The sequence below is a fragment of the Lissotriton helveticus genome, chromosome 7 (assembly GCF_964261635.1).
Source record: "Lissotriton helveticus chromosome 7, aLisHel1.1, whole genome shotgun sequence".
NCBI lineage: Eukaryota > Metazoa > Chordata > Amphibia > Caudata > Salamandridae > Lissotriton > Lissotriton helveticus.
The window spans coordinates 1,606,605,564-1,606,629,049 of record NC_136068.1 but is presented as its reverse complement, the minus strand read 5'-3'; the positions used below and the strand labels follow the sequence as shown (position 1 = coordinate 1,606,629,049).

At 45.0% G+C, this 23,486-nt stretch overlaps 1 protein-coding gene across 2 annotated transcripts in view; it reads left to right on the top strand.

Annotated features, from left to right (window-relative positions):
- Nucleotides 1–914: 914 nt before the first annotated feature.
- Nucleotides 915–23,486, top strand: part of AKT1S1 (AKT1 substrate 1) — a 770,156-nt gene continuing 747,584 nt past the window's right edge. The window contains exons 1-2 of one of the 2 annotated variants that reach the window (XM_078655231.1): nt 915–1,299; nt 3,129–3,620. In XM_078655231.1, coding sequence (XP_078511357.1) covers nt 3,146–3,620 — 475 coding nt within the window. In that variant the 5' untranslated portion in view covers nt 915–1,299; nt 3,129–3,145. The remainder of the gene's footprint in view (nt 1,300–3,128; nt 3,621–23,486) is intronic. The other variant, XM_078655232.1, reaches the window with a different exon arrangement.

Genomic DNA, 23,486 nt, shown 5'->3' with positions numbered 1-23,486 from the left:
CAGGTGGGTGGCACAGTGATCCCATATTTTGGTGGAAACATTGCTTGGCTCAGGCTAAATCCCTATGGACCTAGTAGGGGATGAGGTGTGTTTGAAAAACGAAATACATATTTGTGAGCCAATATGTTTTTCTGATAAGAGAACCACAATTATTTGTCAATAGCTCCATATGAATGCATTGGCTTGAGAGTGGCACAGTGGGCACAGGTGGTAACATTGCTTGGCTCAGTGTCAGCCCTTATGGAGCTTGTAGGGGGATGTATTGTTTTTAAAATGATTGTGATCTAATGTTAATTTCCTAAAGGGAAAGTATTATTACTTATTAGAATATAACTGCTTAGAGATGCTTTGAGGTCAAGGCGACCCATGTGGTGCCACAAATTATGATCAGTTCAGACAACTAACATACATTTACTGTAAAGGAGTGCTCCATTGCTTAAATCGTTATGGTGGCAAAGTTGTGCCATGTTTTTGTGGAAAGATTGGTAATGTCAGACTAAATCCTAATAACCTTAATAGTGGTATGTGTTGTATTTGAAAAACAACACATTCCATATTCCTTGTATAGCAATGCAGAGTCCCATAAAATGGAGATAACTGAATTATTTGTGGTTGTTGTTAATATAAAATGTTGTCTGCAAATAAAATGTTGGATGGATAAGATGCTAACTTCAACCAGAGAATAAGAACCTGGCCGAATAGAAGCTATATTCAGCCTCGGGCAGACGCGGCTATATTTATGGATCTGTTGCTATCTGTCTATTGCCGAAAATCGACGTCTTGGACGTTTGGCTTTGCTTTTCCTTTCATCACGTTCCGCTTAGAGCGCGCTCTGAACACTACGCGGTGGCCCAGCCCACATCAGCTGAGCTTGTTTTATAAAACACGCCGTTACCAAAACCTATACAGAACGAAAGCGTTCAAACACGACTAAGTTCGACACAGAGTCAAGAGCTGTGGCATCGAGAGGACTCCGAGACTACAGCTGAGTCTCGAGGCTGACGCGCTGGTGACGCAAGGTACAGGCCGAGTGGCTCCTGGCGACGGATGTCTACAAAGCAGAACCTCAGTGCACAGGAAAGAGTGCTGGAGGGCCACAGGAAGCGACGCGCGCGTAGTGGCCGGGTGGCTTTCGTGAGCTGAAGTCTAACCACAACACCGGTCCCGTTTGCATGGCTCTTCGTGATCTTCCAGCCACCTCAAGCTCGGATGCCGCTCCCTGAGACCGTCCGAGTGGCAAAAGTCATCAAGTAAAAAGCCGAGCGCCTATTGACTGACGGGAGGTGGGACGCGCAGCAGGTATGTTGTGTGCAATAGGTACCCGTGTTAGGGAGGGAGGAACCAGGCGTCCTCATTGAATTCTCTGCAGGCTTGTAACGGAAAGCAGCAGCTCCTCTGACTGACACTGCGGCAGTTCAACAAGCTCATGTTGTCGTTGATCTCCTGGTATGTGCAACTCTTCATCCAATTTCACTACAGAAATAGCACGTCTGTAGCTATATTAGTACAAATTAACATGTATTCTCCACAATAACGTTCTGTTCTTGCACGGGGTCAATTTCAGTCCTGATCTTAAACCTCCTCACATTTTATGGAAGGTCGTGCGAGTAAAGTAATGGTTGCCATCGTTCTGTAAAAAAACAGATTTTTTTTTTCTGTTTGTTGCAAAATTACTATTAGCATAATTGGGTCAGCAGAGTTCTACCCATCCCAGGTTTTCATTCGGCGCATTAATGGTCCTTTAAGCATTATATTTTATTATTTTAATTTAATGTAATGCATTCTACCGTCGAAAACATGGCTGCACCGTTTGGTGAAGAACTTCAATGATGTTCACCATTGTAAGAAAGTCCGTCCATTAGTGTACGTTTTACCCCACATGTATACCTGCTTTGCAATAATTTCCTTAGGGCTAGCAAACAACCAAAGGTATCCCTTAGGCACTGTGTGCCTTCGCTTTACGATGGGCTTGGGAATGGCTGTCGTTAGACCTCCGTTAACGGGCAACTAAATTATTTCCATTAACGCGAGGCTGTTTGGAGATGTGGTGACTCAGCCCAGAGATTAGAGACTGACCTCCCTTATGGATCAGTGATATTTGATGTAGCTTTTGGATTGACTAAGCAACACTCACTATCCCTATTTACTACACTCCAGGCCCTGAAGGGGTTAGAGTGGGATGCTACGTTTTCACAGGAAACTGTAACTTTGCGGAATTGGACTTGCCTCCTGCACTCATGCATCTAGGCTTGAGGATTCAGACCCTGGCAGCTTATCGGGATCTCGAAAATCTGATGTGTGAGAAGGCAGCCATAATTAATAGTTGAAGGAACTGGCAAATATACTTTCTCCTACACAAGGTACAATTTATTTTACTTGCAACTGTTCCCTCCACACTGGAACAGACATGGCAGCCCTCTTGAACTTCAACCCGTTGGAGACGACCTACTTTTAAGTAGGAATGGGATGTTCCAATTCCAAGTCGTTCGTGATAAACAGCCCGGACACTTTGTGGGATCTTAGGACCCGAAGAGAGCTAGACCTGGGAATTCTGAAAGAAGAAAAATGGACAGAAGTCAAAATGGCTTCCAGTACTTTGGCTTCTGTGTCAAATATAATTTTAATTCTTCCATAGGATATAGAGGGGATGTTGTGTCCTGCTCAAATTTTGTGAGGAGACGGGCCACCTTGTGGCTAAACTGAAAATAGTGTTCAATTGGCGGCTGGACAGAGCCCAATTGGACGGAGAGGCTCAGAGGAATGAATTATTGAGCTATGGTGGAAGAGACTATATGGAAGTCCAGGAGGTTCTCGGTCATAGTAAGATCTGAGGATTGTAGTGAAAGCACTTTCAGGTGGTGAATCCCTGATGTATGTGTGCAGTTAAAGAACCTGTTATGGGCCGTTTCATACACATTAGTATCTAATATGAAGGAGCTTGTGCTGCATGGCGCATTACTATCTGTGGATGGTTGTGTACTGTTTTAAGTTTCAAACTAATTAGGAGAGCTATCCAAACAAAGGAAAAATACCATTTAGGAGCTGCTGGTACAAGCATTGTGGTACCAGCACATATTGGTTGACTTTATGTAGTTGGGGATTAACATTTTGTATTTTTGTTTCTTCAGGTTGCCATCCAGCAAAGATGAATAATATGGCAGATAACCACAAAGAATGCTGGGACTCTCTTCTCCATGCTGCCGAGCAGTACCGCCGGCAAACGGGCAATGATTTTGTTTTAATTACTGCATACAAGCCCAAGCTTCAGACTACCTTTCAATACACATCCCATGGCAGTGGCGCCCTTTCTGATGCAGCACAACGCTACATAGAGGACATTGCTGTTGTGCACAAGACCACAGTGCTCACGAACCCAGTCTCCATCCGGCAGGCGAACAAAGAGGCAGCAGCAACAGACAAAGACTCCTACTCCAAGAGTTACCCTTCCATCTACGGCAGATCTGGCTTCTCCTCTGAAGATGAGCATCTCAAGCCTGATACCTGGCTTTCTGGCAAAACAATGGAGCCTGAAGCTAGACTGGACGAATCCGATGAAGAGGATGTGAATGAAACTAAACACTCAAAGACTGGAGAGCTGGAAAATCCAAGTGATTCAACCGGTGAGTTTTGACACAACATTGCTTTCCCTAGGTTATCAAGAACTTCTTTGTGAGGCTATGACCTTTCACTCTCCTTGTATATTAACTGGTTCGGCATCCTTGGGATATGTTCTACACAGGGTAGAATAATAATTGCTCACTACGTGGATCCTGTGATCTAATTGAAAATTGGCAAACCTAGTATGCTTGGCTTTTTATCTTGTGTTCCCTTGTAAATGGTAAACTCTACTATGGGCATTATTAGTGAAACGCCGCAATATTTTTGAATTAGATCATGGAGGCATTGACAGGCAACCTTTTGAATGCTACCAATGCATTGCGTTTAAACTTTGAGGGGGGAACTTGCCACTGGCCTTGCTGAAGTTTCAGGTGGCCTGTTGTGGATAATGAGAACACTGCACATCAATGTTGTTGAAGTACGAGGATTTATTATCTGAACACAGGTAGGAGCGGGCTCCTCTCTTGGCTGTCACAACACAAAACCGCTGTTGGAGCCAACCGTCTCCTCACATGTCCAAACCTCACACATTCTATCCATTTGTTGTCCTCTAGTTGCTGGGGCATCCTCGAGCCCTCATGGTACGTGGGTCGCGTGTCCACCACACTGTAGGTGTGAAGGGGACGAGCCCTACATAACACATCCCCTTTCGTTCCAACAACAGAACTCTGAACAAAAAAAACATGGGAAAGAGGAAGAGAACTAGAGTGGGTCACCAGGAAAGCAAGTGAGATGTAAGAAAAGGAGGGATAACAGCTAGGGTAACTATGGGGAAAACATTGCACAAACTTTCAGGCAGCATGATAAACAAAATAAGGCAGCCCTGCAAAAGGGGTAGACACAAGGTTAAGAGACCTAATCTCTTAAATACACGGGTGGTCTGCAAACTCTGACACCCCAAGAGGTTGCACTACTATCAAATTCCCCAACAGTGGTGCCCTTCTCAGCCTAGCCCATGGGAAGCGCAGGTTCTCCTGGCACAGCAGGAGACTGGCCTCTTTGACAACGGGCACCAAACTCTGCATCATCATTTAACAAGTATCCATAACGCTTCCTTTCCTCTTTTCTCACACATTCATTTTCCCATTGATATAAAGCAACACTGATCAGAGTCCAGCGTTCACCATTCTCCAGAATGACATAAAATTCAAACGTATGCAAAACTTTGTACGGCCCTTTAAATTTGGACAACCCCTTAACAGTGTGACCAGACCTAATTTTGATCCAGTCTCCTTCAACAACTCTTCCCTTTAAAACCACATCATTCATCAGCTCCCGGATCTGAGTACCATCTCTAGATACCCACTCTTTCAACCATCAAGGAACTAACTTGCTTCCTGGAGGTCTGCCCCTCATGATCTCAAAGGGAGGCTCGGACGTGGTTTCCTGAGTGGTAGTGCGATCAGCCAAAACCAAATCCTGAACAACTTTCTTAACATCGTAAACCAGCAGACACTGCCATCTGTATCACTCCTTTCACCATTCTGTTGACCCTTTTTACTATGCCATTACCTTGGGGATTGTATAATGCAGTGCAATGATGAGTGATTCCATTGTTTTTAAGAAAAGATTCAATTTCCTGGGAGACTGAGTACCATTCTCAGTGTTAAGGAAGGAGTACCCTCTTCCAAAAAGGTTTTTTAAGACTCACAATGATGGATATCGTGGTGATTTCACTCGAGAAGCACACAGTGAGCCACCTAGAAAATACGTCCACCACAACCAAAGCAAATCTGCAGTCTTAATCCAATTCTGACATGGGACCAATGAAATCAATACAAACACTGTGCCAAGCTTTGCCAGGATTGGAGATGTGTGCCATGATCGCTTGTTTGCCTACCTTGAGCCTCTTTTCTCCCTCTTTACAGATTTTGCACCCAACAACCCACTCCAAAATCTGATTATCCATGCTAGGCCACCAAAACTTAGCCTTGACACAATGCGTCAAACCCTGGCCAAGGTGACCCTCATGAGCCATTCTGATGATTTCCGCCCCCCCCCCCCCCCCCAACCCCCCTTACACCAGACAGAGGAACAAACCTTTCCCCTCTCATAAGCACTGTCGGGCTCCTCCGTTCTGAATCCTCAGGGCTGTATTGATGCTCTAAAGGGGGCCTACCTCTGCACAACCCCAATTCTGGCACATGTAAAACACAGACTATTGGGGGAATCGTGCAGGGGAAGGAAAGGGTAGGGACAGTGGGGAGGGAGATCTGTGGAAGACACAAAAGGCACAATATAAGCCCAGGGTCTAACTTCAATAGCTTTCAGAAACAGTGAATAGAACTGAACCCCTGATACTAGATCTCCCACCCCTCACCTGTAAAATAAAGAAGGTGTAACCTATCCGGTAGAAGAGAGCAGAGGGCTGTGGCAGGTTTACTTCAAGTAAAGAGTGTATCTTAAACTGGAAACAAAAGAACACACAGATTGGATATACACTTCAGGGATCTAATCATACAAGAAGAATACATAAGTCAGGCACTCCCTGTATTCACCTACCAACTTGTGCTCGAGGTGAGGCGAAAACGCCTAGCCTAAGTGGCACCAACCCTCTCTGAAGGCTCTCTCCTATAACAGGTAAAAATAAGAACATTATGAAAGTCTGCCTCTACTATTGGAGCAATCACAAAAAGGTTTTCTACTAGCGATTGTTATGTCCACAATGTCACTAACATTATAATGCAACCAATCCAGGCACAATAGTATCAGTTCCTTCAATATCCCGGCTGAAATGAATTAAAAATATAGTACAGGATCAATCAATCAATCAATCAGGTCATTTGTATAGCGCACTACTCACCCGTAGGGTCTCAAGGCGCTGGGAGGGGGGGGGGTGCCGCTACTGCTCGAACAGCCAGGTCTTGAGCTTCTTCCTGAAGGAGAGGTGGTCTTGGGTCAGGCGCAGGTTGGTCGGAAGTGAGTTCCAGGTCTTGGCGGCCAGGTGGGAGAAGGATCTTCCTCCTGCTGTCGCTCTTCGGATGCGGGGGACGGCGGCGAGGGCGTGGTTGGTTGATCTGAGGAGGCGCTTGGGAGTGTAGAAGTTGATCCGGTTGTTGAGGTAGCTCGGGCCTTGGTCGTGTAGGGCTTTGTGCGCGTGGGTGAGGAGCCGGAAGGTGATTCTCTTGTTGACCGGGAGCCAGTGCAGATCTCTCAGGTGTCCGGAGATGTGGCTGCGTCGGGGGATGTCGAGGATGAGTCTCGCCGAGGCGTTCTGGATCCGCTGGAGTCTCTTCTGGAGTTTGGCAGTGGTTCCGGCGTAGAGGGCGTTGCCGTAGTCCAGTCGGCTGGTGACGAGGGCTTGGGTGACCGTCTTCCTCGTCTCGGTGGGGATCCACCGGAAGATCTTACGTAGCATGCGCAGGATGTTGAAGCATGACGAGGAGACGGCGTTGACTTGTCTGGTCATGGAGAGGGAGGAGTCCAGGATGAAGCCCAGGTTGCGTGCGTGGTCCGTCGGTTTGGGTGCGGTGCCCAGGGCGGGGGGCCACCAGGAGTCGTCCCAGGCGGAGGGCGTGGAGCCCAGGATGAGGACCTCCGTCTTGTCTGAGTTCAGTTTCAGGCGGCTGGTCGTCATCCATTCGGCTACGTCTCTCATCCCTTCGTGCAGGTTGGCTCTGGCGGTGGCGGGGTCGTTGGTCAGGGAGAGGATCAGCTGGGTGTCGTCGGCGTAGGAGATGATGTTCAGGTTGTGTTGGCGTGCGATGGCCGCGAGGGGGCTCATGTAGACGTTGAAGAGGGTTGGGCTCAGCGAGGATCCCTGGGGTACGCCGCAGATGACTTTGGTGGCCTCTGACTTGTACGGTGGTAGGCGGACTCTCTGTGTTCTTCCGTCGAGGAAGGAGGTGATCCATTCCAGTGCCTTCTCCTGGATTCCGATGTTGCTGAGGCGCTGTACTAGGGTGCGGTGGCAGACAGTGTCGAAAGCCGCGGAGAGGTCCAGGAGGATGAGGGCCGCTGTTTCTCCGTTGTCCATCAGAGTTCGAAGGTCGTCGGTGGCGGCGATGAGGGCGGTCTCGGTGCTGTGGTTCGCTCGGAAGCCGGACTGTGAGGGGTCGAGGGATCCATTCGTCTCGAGGAAGGCGGCCAGCTGTTTGTTGACGGTCTTCTCGATGACTTTGGCCGGGAACGGGAGGAGCGAGATGGGACGGTAGTTCTTGAGGTCGGTGGGGTCTGCTGTGGGTTTCTTGAGGAGAGCGCTGAGTTCGGCGTGCTTCCAGCTCTCAGGGAAGGTGGCGGAGTCGAAGGAGGTGTTGATGATGTCCCGCAGGTGGGGTGCGAGGACAGCGTCGGCTTTGTTGAAGACGTGGTGAGGGCAGGGGTCAGTCGGAGATCCGGAATGGATGGAGTTCATGGTGCGGATGGTGTCTTCGGTGCTGATCGGGGTCCAGGTGCGGAGGGTGGTGGATGGTGGCGTCGTTGCGGTTGTGGCTTGCGTTGGTTGGTTGTTGAAGCTGTTGTGTATGTCCGTGATCTTGTTGTGGAAGTAGGACGCGAGGGAGTTGCAGAGGTCTTGCGACGGTGTGATGTCGTTGTTTCCGGCGTTGGGGTTGGAGAGCACCAAAGAACGTTCCTCTGAACAGAGCTTGAATTCCAATGGTATCGCAGAACCACGCGAATCAGGAGGTAGAAGAACCCTGAGACAAAAGATACAAAAAACTCCTCTGCAATAAGACCGGGTATCTGGTCTCTGCCAACAGAGGAGATCGGGAGTTGTTGTATTAAGAACAAGGACTCCTCTGCAAGAGACCCAAAGACTGGCCTCCGCCAACAGAGGAGTGAGAACCAAACGAATCCATGAAGCTGAGGCTCCTCTGCAAGAGATTGGAACACCCGATCTCTGACAACAAAGGAAGATGAGGAAGCCGCCTCAAGCGCTATTTTCCACCAAAGCAGAAGCGTGTACTTTTGGGTGCGATGACGCACTCTTACCGCCCTTTACCGGAGAAATCCTCAGAGATCCGCGTCTGGCGTTTCCATCAGAATTATCGTCAAGGAGTGTTCTCTCCGAGGACTTTTACTTTGGCGAATGACGTCACGCGAATCACTTCTCACGTGATTCGCAAGGCATGCAGGGAATTGTAGTTTTTGGCATGCTGTTGTCTCGAAATCCGCTCCATGGAAAACCGCAGTCAGTGACTACCGGCGGCGGAACATGAACAGCACCTTGCTTCCACAAGTGGCAGCTCGTCTAAAATTTTGAGGAAGGGACATACAGGTACAGCTACACAACTCTCTCTTCTACCAGAGGTCACCAAAGTCATCACTTCCATGAGGGTGGTGTCTTCTGCCATCTCCTCACTCCACTTCTCCAAGGAAAAAGCACCAGCCCCCTTGCACACAATATCCTCCACAGAAGCTACAGGTTCATCTTGTTTGTCAGAGACAACCGTGTCATCAGAATGCGTACTCTCTAATGCCAACCTGGATAGTTGGTCTGCTTGTTTGTTCAGCCAACCAGGAATGTACGAAAGGAAATAACTATATTCTTGCAGCCCAGCTGCCAGTCTGGCTAATCTAGCAGATCCCTTGCCTGCCCCTCCAGGTGAAATAATTTTGAGAAGGGGTTTATGATCCAAATGTAATAAAAATGCTGTGCCCAAAGCATATGTGCAGTAGTACTCCACACCCCAAGTGGCAGCCAAGGGGTCTCTCTCGATTTACAGAATGGTTTCTTTCAGACCTGGTTAGGGTCCTGGCTGCAAAGGCCACTATCTTCTCAGCACCACATTGTTTTTCAGAGAAGATCGCATCCAAGTCTGTTGCACTGGCATCAACCATTATTATGGACTGAAGTTTGATGTCAAATGGAGCCAATCCCAGCACAACAAATTTCTTTCTTGATGGAATCGAAGCGTTCCTGTTCCGAGCCCCAGACAAAACTCTGACCTTTCCTCAGCAAAGATTTGAGTTTCTATTCAATGAGACCCATGAAAGATCTCAACTGATCCCTTATCAATAGGTCTTAGGGCTTGTTCAGTGGCTTTGAGTAGGCTTTGCTTAAGTGTATACAACCAGGTATAGCCCAAATATTCAATGCTTTCAGTGAGGGAAGAACACTTCTCCCAGCGCAAGGTAATGCCCACGTCCGCAATTCTTCGTAGTGTCTGTTTCAACATGGCATTGTGTTCCTGGATCGTCGCACCAAAAACTAAGATGTCATCCTGACAGTAAACGACGTTGTCCATATCCTTAAAAGTCTGTGACCTCATGCGTTGGAACATGCTTGCCGTGGAAGAGAGGCCAAAAGGCATACAGGTAAATTGATGAAGGTGGTGAGGGGCATTTAGTCCGGGTGGAACGTGATCTGGTAGTATGCACTCTTAAGGTCTAACTTGAAAAATTATTTTCCACCTTTCAGCAACATAAGTTCATTAATGTTTGGCAGTGGATAGGTGTCTGCAATGATGTTGTGATTAAGTGGCCTCCAGTCCACACAATCTAGATGGCCATCAGATTTGCGTATTATGACCACTGGCGAAATCCAGTCGGAAGCCACCACCGATTAAATTGTCCCGTTCTTTAGCATGTCTTCCAATAATTCTTTTACTCCTTCCCTAACCATGGCAAGGACTCTTCTGAGCTTGTGTTGCACAGGAATTGCGTCTTTTTTGAGCAAAATCTTATGAACATAACCTTTGAGCATACCCAATTTATCATCAAAGACCTGCTTAAGTGAGTTCAGTGTATTCTCAATGGATTTATCCTCTACAACCATAACTTGAATAAGAGCTCATGGATCAATTTTTATGTGAAGATCGTATAGATAACCCCAACCTAAAATAGCCGGCCCATCTTCTGAGACCTAAACTTTTCCGAGAACAGACCGTCCAAACTCTATCATGGATTCCATAAAGCCTATAAGGTCGATAGTTTCCCCTTGATAACCTGTAGGTGTAATGTCCCTGGGTTCTAAGACTGTACACTCCCACAAACGTGTAAAAATTGATTTGGGAACAATGGTGTACTTGTAACCAGTGTCAGCAATAAGCGACACCTCACTGCCATTAACTCTAAATAACACTTTGGATTTGTTAAGTCTGCGTAATTCATTTTGTACATTACTAGGCTCCTGCTGTCAACACAAAATGTTGTTGCGGATTTCAACTTGTTGGGCAGTCTCCTCAAATACACAGGCAACTTTCACTCTCTGACCAAATCTAGACATCTTCGCAAAATGTCCAAATCAACCACATCTCCTGCAATCCTTTTTCTGGGCAAAACAAAGCTTCGAGTCAGAAACTGTCACAATGAATACTTACTAGGGGCAGGAGAGGACAATGCCCTACCTTTTTGGACAAAGTGTTTGGCAGAGGAGGGGGCAGGCTGGGTTAATTTGTTTACGGCACCCACCTCTGAGATATCTGCTTTTTGTTCTTTCTTCTCTAGTTCCTTCATGCACAAGTTAGACTGTTCTAGAACCGTAGCTATGCCTATAGCATCACTCAAGGTAGGGTTTTTAGCTGCCCATAATATCTCCTGAATTTTCTTGTTGGCACATTGTACAATGAGTTGGTCTCTGAGTTCAACCGTCCTCGCCTCAAAACTACCATTGGTGGATAATTCACGAAGTCTGGAAACAAATTCGTCAATACTCTCTTCCGCTTTCGAATGTTGGGTATTCAACTTATACCTGGACATAACTAAGTTTTCCTCCTTGGCATAACGTATCTCTAATCTGCGTCTGGCCTCCATATACACATCCTGAATGACTTCACCATTGACACAAATAGCTTGAGGCAAACACCTGAACACTTTCTGACCTTCCTTACCCACAGTACTCCACAATAAGGCTTTTTTGCATGAATGCTTCCAAGTAGTTGTCAAACATTAAAACCCAATCATCCCAAGGCATGAGTGGTGTGCCAGGCTGCACCAAAAAGGAAGGTGGGGGAATAACAAACATGTGGTATAGCAACACAGTACCTGCGCCTATCTCCTGATCCTTCCTTGGTGGAACGAAAGGGAACTACAAACCATGAAGAAAACAATAACCCAGTTGCAAAAAGAAAAAACTAAAGTTACATAAGATGATAAGATAGATTAAAGTACAATGCTCAGACTTTATGTGAATAACCAGTGAGAGGAAGGTGTGCACAACACCACTGTAGCTGTGTATGCACAAGGAGTTAATTACTGGGTATGCGCATCACCGAAGATTAAGTACCTGACAGGAAAATCCCACAAGAGCAGTTACTGAAAACTACGGTGTGCATATTACGATCGAGACTAGTGCGTGCACACAGGAAAAATCTTAACAGGTGTGCACATGACTGTAGGATTCCTGGATACACTGGGCTGGTCCCCCACTGTATCACACAGTAAGCAGCAGCAGAAGACTAGGACTCCAGCACCGTGCAGGGTGTATTGAAACACTGCCTCAACTGAAGCGTACATCCGTGCTTCATGAAAAGAATGAGGTCGCACAGCATGAAGACTCCTCTCCAGGTACAGTTGCTGGGCGGGCATGAGCTGCAGGGTGGGGGCAGAGACCTTCAACCGCTGTGCGCAGCCGCAGGTCTGGGCAAATTTCACCCTGGGAGAACAAGTAGGGACGAAGGTTTCACACAGCCCATGCACAGCTGCTTTGGACCTCCTTGACTGCTGTGGGGGTTTACGAAGACATGGTGTGGCACAGCAGTACACTCCACACAGCCGCAACCTCGTGCTTGGAAGCTGCCGAAAAAACCAAGACTTTTGCCACGCGGGGGTGCATCGGTTTCTTCCTCTCTGTACCTTACAGCTGCTATGTCCTCTCGGGGTGCCGGGGGACTCAAAGCACCTTTGCTGCTCGTACACACACCGTCGGAGCTTGTCCAGGCACCGGCCAAGATCATCGCCAAAATTGTTGTGGATAATGAGGACACTGCACAGCGATGTCATGAAGTACGAGGATTTATTATCTGAACACCGGTAGGACCGGACTCCTCTTGGCCCGCAACAGTCTCCCCACATATCTAAACCTCACGCATTCTATCCCTTTGTTGTCCACGAGCCCTCTAGGCATGGGAGAGTCCTCAAGCCCTCGTGGTATGTGGGTTGCGTGTCCACCACACCGTAGGTGTGAAGAGCACGAGCCCTACATAACACCCATCTCTTAATCCATCCTCTCACTGCGTCAGCATTAATCTCACTGAGTGCAGAAAGCTGCAGCTTTCTTTTCCGCAGTGAGCTTAGTTTCCAGATTTTAGCACTAGTCTAGTTAGCCCAAAAGAGGGATGCTTTGTTAAAGATTCAGTGACTATTAATTTAGTGTGAGGTGATCTAGTGGGTGCCATTAGGGACGCTTCTGGCACTACATGATCTTGCTCCCTGATCCACTTGATGGGGGGGGCACTATGGGGTGACCATGAATGAAAATACTTCAGTTGACAAAAGGGTTCATTAGTGGTCAGTTGTACTCTGAGAATTGGTATTTGGTATACAGCAGTATATAATGAGGTAAATCAGCGAACTGAGTTTTCAATCTCGTCATGCTAGTTAACGAAACCATGGCAAATGTGAAATACATCTGTTATGTTATAGTAACTTGTATAGTGCCATTGATCTGGCTTTGTGGCCCTGCCAGTGCATCTTTAAGCTTGGGTGTATTATCAATGCCCCTGGAAACAAAGTGCCTTTGTTCTAGTCAAGTTCCAGTAGACCACTACCGACTCAAGGAAAGTCACTTTAATCCAGGCGTGCGGACTCCAGCTGGCTGCAGTAGCATGGGCCATGCTGGAGTCATTTGCTTGCTTTTATCGCTCTTCTGCTACTGCCATTTGGTAAGTCATTCGAATAATACTGTAATCACAAGTGAATATGTCAAGTGTAAGAACTAAAGAATTTCAGTAGGCAATTTGTTTTTAGTTTCAATTTGAGGTGGAAATTCGAGGCTAGATGAAATATTCTTAGTAGTGGATCGAAGAAGGATGATGAAAGTGTACTGAACCACACCACATCTGTATGCAGCCCACTTATTGAGCTAGTTTGGGATTTGTATTAAAGTCTTTCATCTATGGTCATTGGATTTCAGGACTGGTGTATGTTCATGCTGGACTGCATCAGGTGCGAGTTATGGACGGACCATTTTCTATTGGGGGAGAGTTAAGATACCAGATTTGTTGAGTTGACCGCAACCTTCTCCATTATTTTCTGCATCTAAGAAACTCTGGCAAGTAGCTCTTTCTGCATCCAATGATGCATTGTGTGCCAGTACCCTCGCCACGAAGATTATTTCAACTTTCTGAAATTGCCTGACCTAATTGTCAGATGGGCTTTTTTATTTAAAAAAAATAAAAATAAATTTCTCCCAGTCATGCCAGTGATTATTTCATAGCGATCACTACATCTCTACCCTCCTCACCTTTGGAACATCAGTAATGATGGTGATGCTCTATTAGTGGATGAACACAGTGTCTTGTTGCGTGCTCCCGAGGTATCACTCTCCAATCCCGTTGAGTGTTAAATGTAGCTAAATCCAAAATGCTTCTCCTGATGTCCCTCAGTGCACAGCCTTGGATGCCAAGAAGCATATATAATTAAACCCAAATTTTAAATCTTCCAAAACGGTTTATTTACAAATTGAATATGTGTTGCATTCTTTCATGCAAAACCAATTTATCAAAGATATTTTCCAATTCAAGTAGTCCATGCATATTTAACAACCATCCTGATGCATTTCGGGCATCAGTGTGATACAAAGATTCTGTCCATCATACTAAAGCTGGGTGTATATCCCCTTTTAAAAAAAATGTTTATTTCTTTACTGGGTGTATATCCGTGATGGTAGGCAGGCAATTCAGATTTCATACCATGGGGAGCAATTGACATAGAGCAGGATGTGCTTTGTATTTCATGCCTCTTTGATCAGCACAAAGTTGAATGAAGACTCTGCATATCCTTTTAATCCAGGATTGTACACTGGATGATTTGAAGATCACTGGAAAGCTAATGTTTGTTCTGCACTGATGAAGACTTCTACAACAGATTAAATCTGTGACCCCATTGCGGAGTAGCAATGACTTGACTATTGTTTTGATCGCTGGGAACTGAATAATTTAGTATAAGTGTCTTTAGATCTTTTTCATCTGAAAAGAAGTGTTTTATATAGACTGGGTAGGAGCAGCTGTAGATGGCATTCTAGTCTGTGCTGCTTCCCATCCTGTGGGAGTGTTGAGTCTTACTCCATTGTTGGTCTCAGTAACCTGATAGCCTGACTTTAAAGAGTATGCTTCTATTTAGTTCTTGTTGTATTTTTTACCTTGTATTCTGGTCGGTAAGTTCTGAGTCACTGCAGATGGTACAAAGCAGCAGAGCAATCCATCATGATTGATGGTGGGTGTGGACTTGGAACCCCTCCCTGCTCTACTCCTCTCCTCTTTCCTGCTACTAACCTTAACCCTCACCTGTCCTTGCCCTAGTTCCCACCTTGTTTACCTGTGAATTTCCCGCGTCATTTGAGAGCTAGCTTTTTTGTCTGATGCCCGATGGAGCTACCTGGTTTAGCTATAGGGGAGACAGGTCGGGGATTCCCTCCTTGGACGTCACCTACCCAGTCGGTCTTTAGCCAGACTTCCTTTCGTCTCTCTTGTCGTCTCTTCCCGCTTCCTCGCTCTACTTGTATCTCTACTTCTCTCCTCTCTCAATGTATTGAGACTGAACTATTCTGTCTGATGCCCGATGGAGCTACCTGGTTTAGCTATAGGGGAGATGGGCCGTGGATTGCCTCCTTGGTCGTCACTTACCCAGTCGGCCTTTAGACAGATTTCTTTTCGTCTCTCCTTGTTGTCTCCTCCCCTATCCTCCCTTTCTCACCTGCCCTGTTCCCTCCCCTCTATTGCTCCATTTATTTTTCCCCCCATGTTATTTAAACGTGTCCCATTGAGACCTAGCTATTTGGCCAAAGCCCGGTGGAGCTACCTGATAGCTATAGAGGAGATGGGTTTTGGGACTTCCCCCTCGACCGTCACCTACCCAGCCGGTCTTTGGGCAGACTTTCCTTCGTCTTTCTGCCGTATCTCCCTCCCATCCTGTTTTTCTGCGAACCTCTTCCCCAGACACCTGAGACCGAACTTCTTTGTCTGATGCCCGATGGAGCTACCTGGTTTAGCTATAGGGGAGAGGGACCGTGGATTCCCTCCTTGGTCGTCGCCTACCCGGTCTGTCTTTAGACAGACTTCCTCTCGTCTCTACGGATGTCTCTTCCCTTACCCTCACATTCTCACCTCACCTACCCCCCACTTCTTTTCTCTCTCCTTTCTCTCCTCTCCTACTGTATTGCTGATTGTTTGATGTATTGTGTAATTGTTGATCTTTTTCTGTTATACTGTTAAACCACATTGTTTCACTTCCTTCCGTCCCTCCTGTTGTCTCCTCCCGCATCCTCCCTCTATTTATGTCTCTCCTTCTCCCCTCTCTCAATGTACTGAGACTGAACTTTTTTTGTCTGATGCCCGATGGAGCTACCTGGTTTAGCTATAGGTGAGATAGGCCGTGGATTCCCTCATTGGTCTTCACCTACCCAGTCGGTCTTTAGACAGACTTCTATCAGTCTCTCTGTATTGTATCTTACCTTTTCCTCCCTTTCTCACCTCCCCTACTTTTCTCTCTCCTTTCTCTCCTCTCCTAATTGTATTGCCTATTTTTGGGAATTTATTGTGTAATTGTTAAACTTTTTATGTTACATTGTTGATTCTCATGTAAAGCGCTCTGATACCTCCGGGTCTAGCCAGCGCTATATAAAACTCTTTAAATAAATAAAGTGTGCTCTTCTTCAGGGGACCAATCTGAAAATGAATCCAATAATGTATGTCGCTTACAATATGGACATTGCATGTATCATACAGAAACATATATTTCATGTTCATGTCAGTAAGTGTCGCTAATTCATTACATGAATGCAATCAAAAGTGATTGTGAATTCAATTTCACAAATCTAGCACATGCAAAATTAAAATTGGTCATGACATAAACCTCCATGTTAAGATGTAGCTAATTGTTGTTCCAACACTACACGAAGCCAGAGCAATCCTCAAATCTCCCAATGTGATAAAACATAACTCAGTCATGATTCTGAGTAGTTCTAAATTGCACTGACTGAAACTGTAGAAAACATAGCTCATTCCGATGTGTGACGCGATGTATTGTATATGTACTCTAGGCATGCACGATATGGTGGCAAGTGTAAAAGGAAAACAATACGTTAGCGAGGTGAACATGTGAGTGGTCGCATGCATAAACCTAAGAAGAGCAATTACTCACGGCAACTTGAAAAATAAATAAGGTTCCTGAAACGTCAAGAATATGCAATGTCAGTACATAACGGTAGTAGTTCTAAATGGAGTCATGTAACACGAAAGTTCATAAAACAACTTACTTGGACGGCGCAAACGTGTCCTGTCCTAAAGTGCTCAGGCGGCGTAAACACGACAGTCCATACACTGTCAATCAATGTGTGTTCCTGTGTCTGCAATGTAAGACAGACCGGGGTTATTCGGCCAAATAACTCTAAATATTAAGAAACAATCCAGCATGAATATTCTTAGAACTTACTATTGGAAGAGAAAGAACTTCACTCCCTGTTTTCACCGACTAGTCGAGACGCGGCGCCCTGAAGGAAATCCTGTCAGGATACCATTCTTGGTCCTGGTAGTGAGATTTGAAAGGCGTGCGTGTATATCACGTGATTACGTTACCATTTCTAATATGGCGGCTATCTTAGAGAGGTGATTAAATATAGGGTCGAACTTAGAAATCACTCAATATGTGAGTAAACAATGATTAAAGACAGCGATTCAACGAAAATATCTGGATGTTGTGTGGTGTAGAAGTGACATTAGGAATGTGATCGTTATGGCTGATGTGTCCGTGTTGATCCAAACAGTGATATTTATAAAGAACATAAATGAAACTTGGCATTTAACCCATTTCATGCGCCCACGATTTTGCGGAAGTGCGGCACTTCCGCAAAACAGACAGGGCCGCGTCGGCCATTGGCCGACGGCAGCACTAGGCAGGTAGTGCTGCCGACGGCAGCATGGAAGGGGTTAAAAGCTAATTGTGGCATTAATGAATATATAAACAGTGTGACTAATCGTTACAGCAACAATATTACTCAATCTTGACAACGTGTTGGAATTATAAATAACAAAGAAATTCCATCCTATCATTTAATCCATTAGGCTGCATTGTGTTCAACAGACGCATCCAAAAGTTCTCTCTTTGTAGCATTCTGTTATTATTGTCAATACCTTCTTTTATTTCGACTTTTTCCAACACCAAGAATTTTAACTGCAACGTTGTTTTTTTCTCAGTAAAATGTGCAGCCACTGTTGATTTCATATTCTTGGTATGAATTTGACTTTTGTGTTCCAATATGCGGATTCTGATTTTCCTTGAGGAACACAAAAGTCAAATTCGTACCAAGAATATGAAATCAACAGTGGCACATTTTACTTCGATGATTTTAAAGGCATTGGACCAAGCTGTTTAGATATGGCTATACGAGGGTATGAACTCCTGGTCCTGAGCGTCCTCAAAGGGTGGTCAGACCTGCCACACTGGTTCTCTCATCCCAGAACACAAAAACCACATCAGTTTGTGGGCCAGTGCTTCTGAATTTCTGTTATGAAGTGAAGGTAAGAGGTTTTATTTATGTAGTTGTCTGGAGAAAATTCAGACTTGCAGAACTACAACTGAAGTACTGGGAATAGAAATCTGTTCTAGTTCAAGCTGAACACTTTCATGCATATAAAAGGTCAAAAAAATCTAAATGCTACTGGCATCCTTAATGTAAATTAATTTTGTGTAACTGAATGACGCAACTGGTGTGATACAGTTCTGATGAATAAAGACAGCTAATCTCCGATATACAGCTGCCCATGCTTTGAGATTGCTTAATTCTTCTTTTTTTAAATGGGCAAAACAATGACTTCTTAAGGAGTCTGCATTTCTAACCATGTAACTCCTAAATGGAGATTATAATCCAGGGGTGGTAGTGGCAGAGGTTTGACTCTCTGAATGTCTTTTTCAGCCTCCGATGTCATTCTAGATTCTTCATCCACTGTTAGTTGCTGCTTGTCTTGTAATCACCCAAGTGAAATTCTTAAAGAATTATTCAAAATGTTATGCATTGCAGCGGCTGGATGCTAGTGAGCTTGAGTGCTACGGCTACAGATGAAGTTGTTGCTGATTCACATGATGCACCATCCTGATTAGTGGCCTGACTTTTTTACTACCGCAAAGCAATTCAGATCCACTCTAGTCGTCTTTAACCCCTACGACGCTCATGACGAGCTCAGCTCGTCATGAGGTACACCTCTCGTACGCTCATGACGAGCTGAACTCGTCATGAACCGCGGGTTTTTAAAAAACTTCAGCGCACAGCGGGAAAACGCGCCGCGCGCATGGTGTTAAGGGTGAAGGAGCCCTGACTGTGGTCTGTCACTTAACATTTTAGCCCACTCGCGGAACAGGGTAACCTAGCTAACCATTTCCTTTTCAGATGGTTTGCGGGAGAGAAGTGCTCATATGCAGCCAGCTTGGCCATCTAGGCTAGCCACTATGGATCAGAGTGAAAACGTAAGTTCGTTTTTGTAGTGGGCTGATGGAAAAACAGATTCTGATACATTTTTGCAACTTAAAAAAAATACTGGTCCGTTTTAAATACCTTCAACTCTCTGGCCTGCTGCATGCCTACCCCTTTAACAACCCAACCCAGATAATCTGGCGGATTGTAACCCACAAACTACCAATGCTTTCTTTAAGGATGGTGCATACTGGACAGCGATGAGTGCCGGGATACCAATGGATTATTTGTTGAATTAGTGAGTCCGTGAACATTTTGTTCTATTATTATTTTTTCCTTCTCCTCTGGATGGACACATCCGCACTGTTTTTAAACAACTTTAAATAAGAATGATTGTTCTAATCTAGTGTAGATTATATGAATAATTGGAACTATAAAAACAAACAAACTGTGCCGTTAAAAAGGATTGATACAATATTAAAGATTCGCAACGTTGTTGTATTAGTATTCATTGTATTCAAGCATTAAATGATGAAACCAGTTTTTGCTAACCAACCCCTCCTTTCTACCTACTTGTAGCTACTTGGCATCAAAGCCCATCTGTATTACATGGTGGCATCTAACCTCCATACCATGGCTCCATACTGAAGATTTCAGTTGGCTTCTATGCTTTAAGAAGGTTGTATTTTCCCAGTTATGGCATTCTTGAGGCATGAACTGTGCATGTAAAGCCGTGACCTCCCGGGTAGCCGATTGCCTTCACTGAATATGTTGCAGCACCCAACTCGCTCGGACCTCTGAAGTACAGTTCATCATTCTCTTTGACTCTGTGTTGAACTGCGAATCTACAGGCAGAGTCCATGACATTCAATGAGTCTTGCATCTGGACAGTTGTAGATGTTGAAACTAGTTGCAGTGAAACCTGGTACTCTCCAGCTGTAGATGGTCACGCTAGAACAGGGAGTCTCCAAACTTTTCTGTAGTAAGAGCTATTTCTGATCAGTGAAAATTGTGAGCTACTGAAGTCTAAGCAACTCGCACATTATTACCAGACCCCCTCACGCCCAGGCCCATTGACTTTAAGTCTAATGTTCATACTTTGGCTAGAGACACTATGACAGGACTGCTGTGTGTTAGTGAGCGTGTGGTCTTTGGGTATGTAAGAACATGTGTGCGTATGAATGGGATAAATGTGAATGGCTGACTAAGTCTATGTCGTATGTACTTGCGGCACTGGAATACTTTTTGTACTCTGTGGAACCCTTAAATCTATAATACAGGCAGATAACTATGGGAGAAATTTAAAGTGCTGAAAACGTTTTGCAAAAATGTTCTTAATATGGACCATTTTACTGCACTTTACATTTCTCCCACTTAAAATAATGGCACCATGTTTATAGCTAAAAAATACAGTTGCCTACTACCCACTAGGAGCAAGATGCCTGCTGTGTGTAATGGCAGCACTTTGAAATTGGAGAAAACCAAACTGAAGAGTGAACTTGATTTTTGTGGAATCCATATACACATAATCATTTAAATTGAATCTAATTTCCAAGTGTGATATTTACAAACACCAGGCATCTTGCTCCCAGTGGCCTGCAGACAAGGTGCCATATTTAGAACAGAAAAATTCAGACATGTGTTCAAATGGGAGGAATTTAAAATGAAACCAATATGCTCCATAAAGCATTAAGACATAACTGGCTTGATTTGGAAGTGGAGAAAAACATTAAGACTTGGGGCCTCATTATGAGTTTGGGAGTGGGGCGGCACACCATCGCCCCGCTCCCACACCACCAACCGCCTGCAGGATTGCAAATTGTAATCCAGCTGAGTGGTCCGGCGGCAGCTGGCCCAAGGCGCTGCCTTTCAAAGGCTCATAGGAGAGCCTTAGAAAGGCAGCGCAGCTGGACTGATCAGTGCATTCAATCACGGCGTGGATGGCAGGAAGTGGGTGTGCAGAAAGACGGGGGGCAGGGTTGGATTTGGATTAGAAATCGGCCCGGGCATGCTAAAAAAGTGTACCACATTTGCATATTGCCTTTACGCAAAACACTGCTTCGGCGAAACTTTATTTAAAAAAAAAAGGGAGGGGTTAAAGAAAATGCAGGGATTAGTTTACACTGGTGAAACACCTGAAAACAAGTGGGTCCACTGTTGCGCATGCCCCTGCTCCGTATGCACATGTTAATTGGCCGGCCCAGCGAGGGAAAGGGTCCCTTTTTGTTTCCTCACCGCCACTACTTTCATGGCGGGCTCACAGTCTTGAAAAGGAGGGTAGTGAGGAAAGTCATAATATGCTTGGCGGTGCAGCAGCTGCACCACCATCATATCGTGGCCTCCGACTGCTGCAAGAACGAATGGGATCGCGAAGCTCTGAACGCTTTATATGAGCACCAGATACACTGCAGTCGGACACATTCATTATGTCGCAGCTGGGCGTGGCAGGGCAGAGCCCTGCTCCGCCTCTCCGAGAGAGCTTGTAAATACAAGATTTGTAAAAGGGACTCTAAGCCCTGACCCCCTTTTCCATTGGGTAGCGTCAGCGTTTATGGTAAACGCTGGCTTCCCATTGGAAAAGAGGGTTTTTGCAATATGTTTACTATATACGGCTCCAACTTAGATGATGATTTCTATTTTGGAAGAATTAAATATAGAATTAGCAACTTGGGGGACTCCTCTGATAGTATGTGGGGATATAAATATCAATTTATCTACTGCAGATCTGCAAAAGGGGGCCCGAAGCTACAGTGGGCGGAACCCAAAAGTGTTCAAAGCTTTATACAACTTTTTAAATGACCATGGTTTATTTATGTCTGGGGTAAATTAAATCCGACAGATCCTGGGTTTACTTATTATTATTTTCCCCATAAAAAGTTTGCACGTTTAGTTTATATATATTTTTTTATCTGCTTTGTCATTGGGAGGGGCATCAATTCAAATTTTGCCAAGGATTTCATCTGATCATTCTCCAATTGTACTTGTCGTTACCGAAGTTACCCATCATCTGCCGTTAAAAACCTTTTCATTTGACCGTAAACTTTGCTTGAATGAAGATTTTAGGGGACAAATGTCTAAGTGGATTAATGAGTTTTTTTTTTTTTTTCTCTATCAGTAGATACTCTGCCCACTATGCAATAGTATGGGACTCGATCAAGGCATGCTTTAGATGTGAGGTGTAAAGTTTTTGTTTTTCAGCAGAATCTGAAGACCAAGCAGGAGATGCTGAAGTTGTATTCGTTGCTTAGAGACGCTGAGGGTAAACTAGTTCAGGGAGCTATGTCACAAGCGGGTAACATTCAAGAGCTAGAGCGAGTTACTGAGTTAGCAAGGGCTAAAATTCAAGGAGTATGGAACATGGAAAATCCTAGAAAATATTTGGCTCATAAAAAAAATTCCTGAATTTGGGGAAGCCGTGGGCCGGTGTTTGGCACTGTGGTTACGCATGAAAAAATCCTTGAGCTGTATTGGTGCTTTGAAAGATAAAATATATTTTATCAACGAAAGAGTGACTATTGGTGCAACCTGAGGACGGTTGCTCTAAACAGCAACAGACAAAACCAGTGTTTTGTAACAAGAACACTCACTCACCGACCTGGTTGGTGAAATGCTTCATCATAGGGTTCCACCAGAGAAGCCGAATGCTTCCCTGGTGTGCTTCTGCGCCTGGTTTACAGCGGAGCAGGATGTTCAAAGGCGTGTGTGCATAGGTGATGAAAGTGAAACGGTGAGATTAAAAGGTGTTTGGTACTGGCCTATCAACTATTTTATTAAAGGCTGACCAAAGACCATTAAAAAGTGAGACGGATGTGAACTAGTTCTGTGAAGTAGCTAGTAACATCCGATTTGAGTGTTTAGGAAATGGCCAACATGTTTCTGCTTATAAATGCCATTAGCAAAGCATTCGTCAGGACCTGTATGAAGTTCCACGGCGGTATGCGCTCGCTAAGGCGCACCCTAACCTGTGGAACAGTTCAGTGTGATACAACTTGCGGTTATACCGAGAAAGTCTTGCGTAGATTCGTAGACCTTTGGAACCTGCAATAAAAGATACAAAAGAAAAACAAGGGTGTACATATAGTTTAGCCATAGTTCCATTGTGGGTACACAAAACGCAGGTTGCTGACAAACATACTGGAAATAGTAACCAATGCTGTACTGCTGCGAAAAGGAGGATATCTTATTATATTTTATTTTATTTAAAGAGTTTTATATAGCGCTGGCTAGACCCGGAGGTATCAGAGCGCTTTACATGAGAATCAACAATGTAACATAAAAAGTTTAACAATTGCACAATAAATTCCCAAAAATAGGCAATACAATTAGGAGAGGAGAGAAAGGAGAGAGAAAAGTAGGGGAG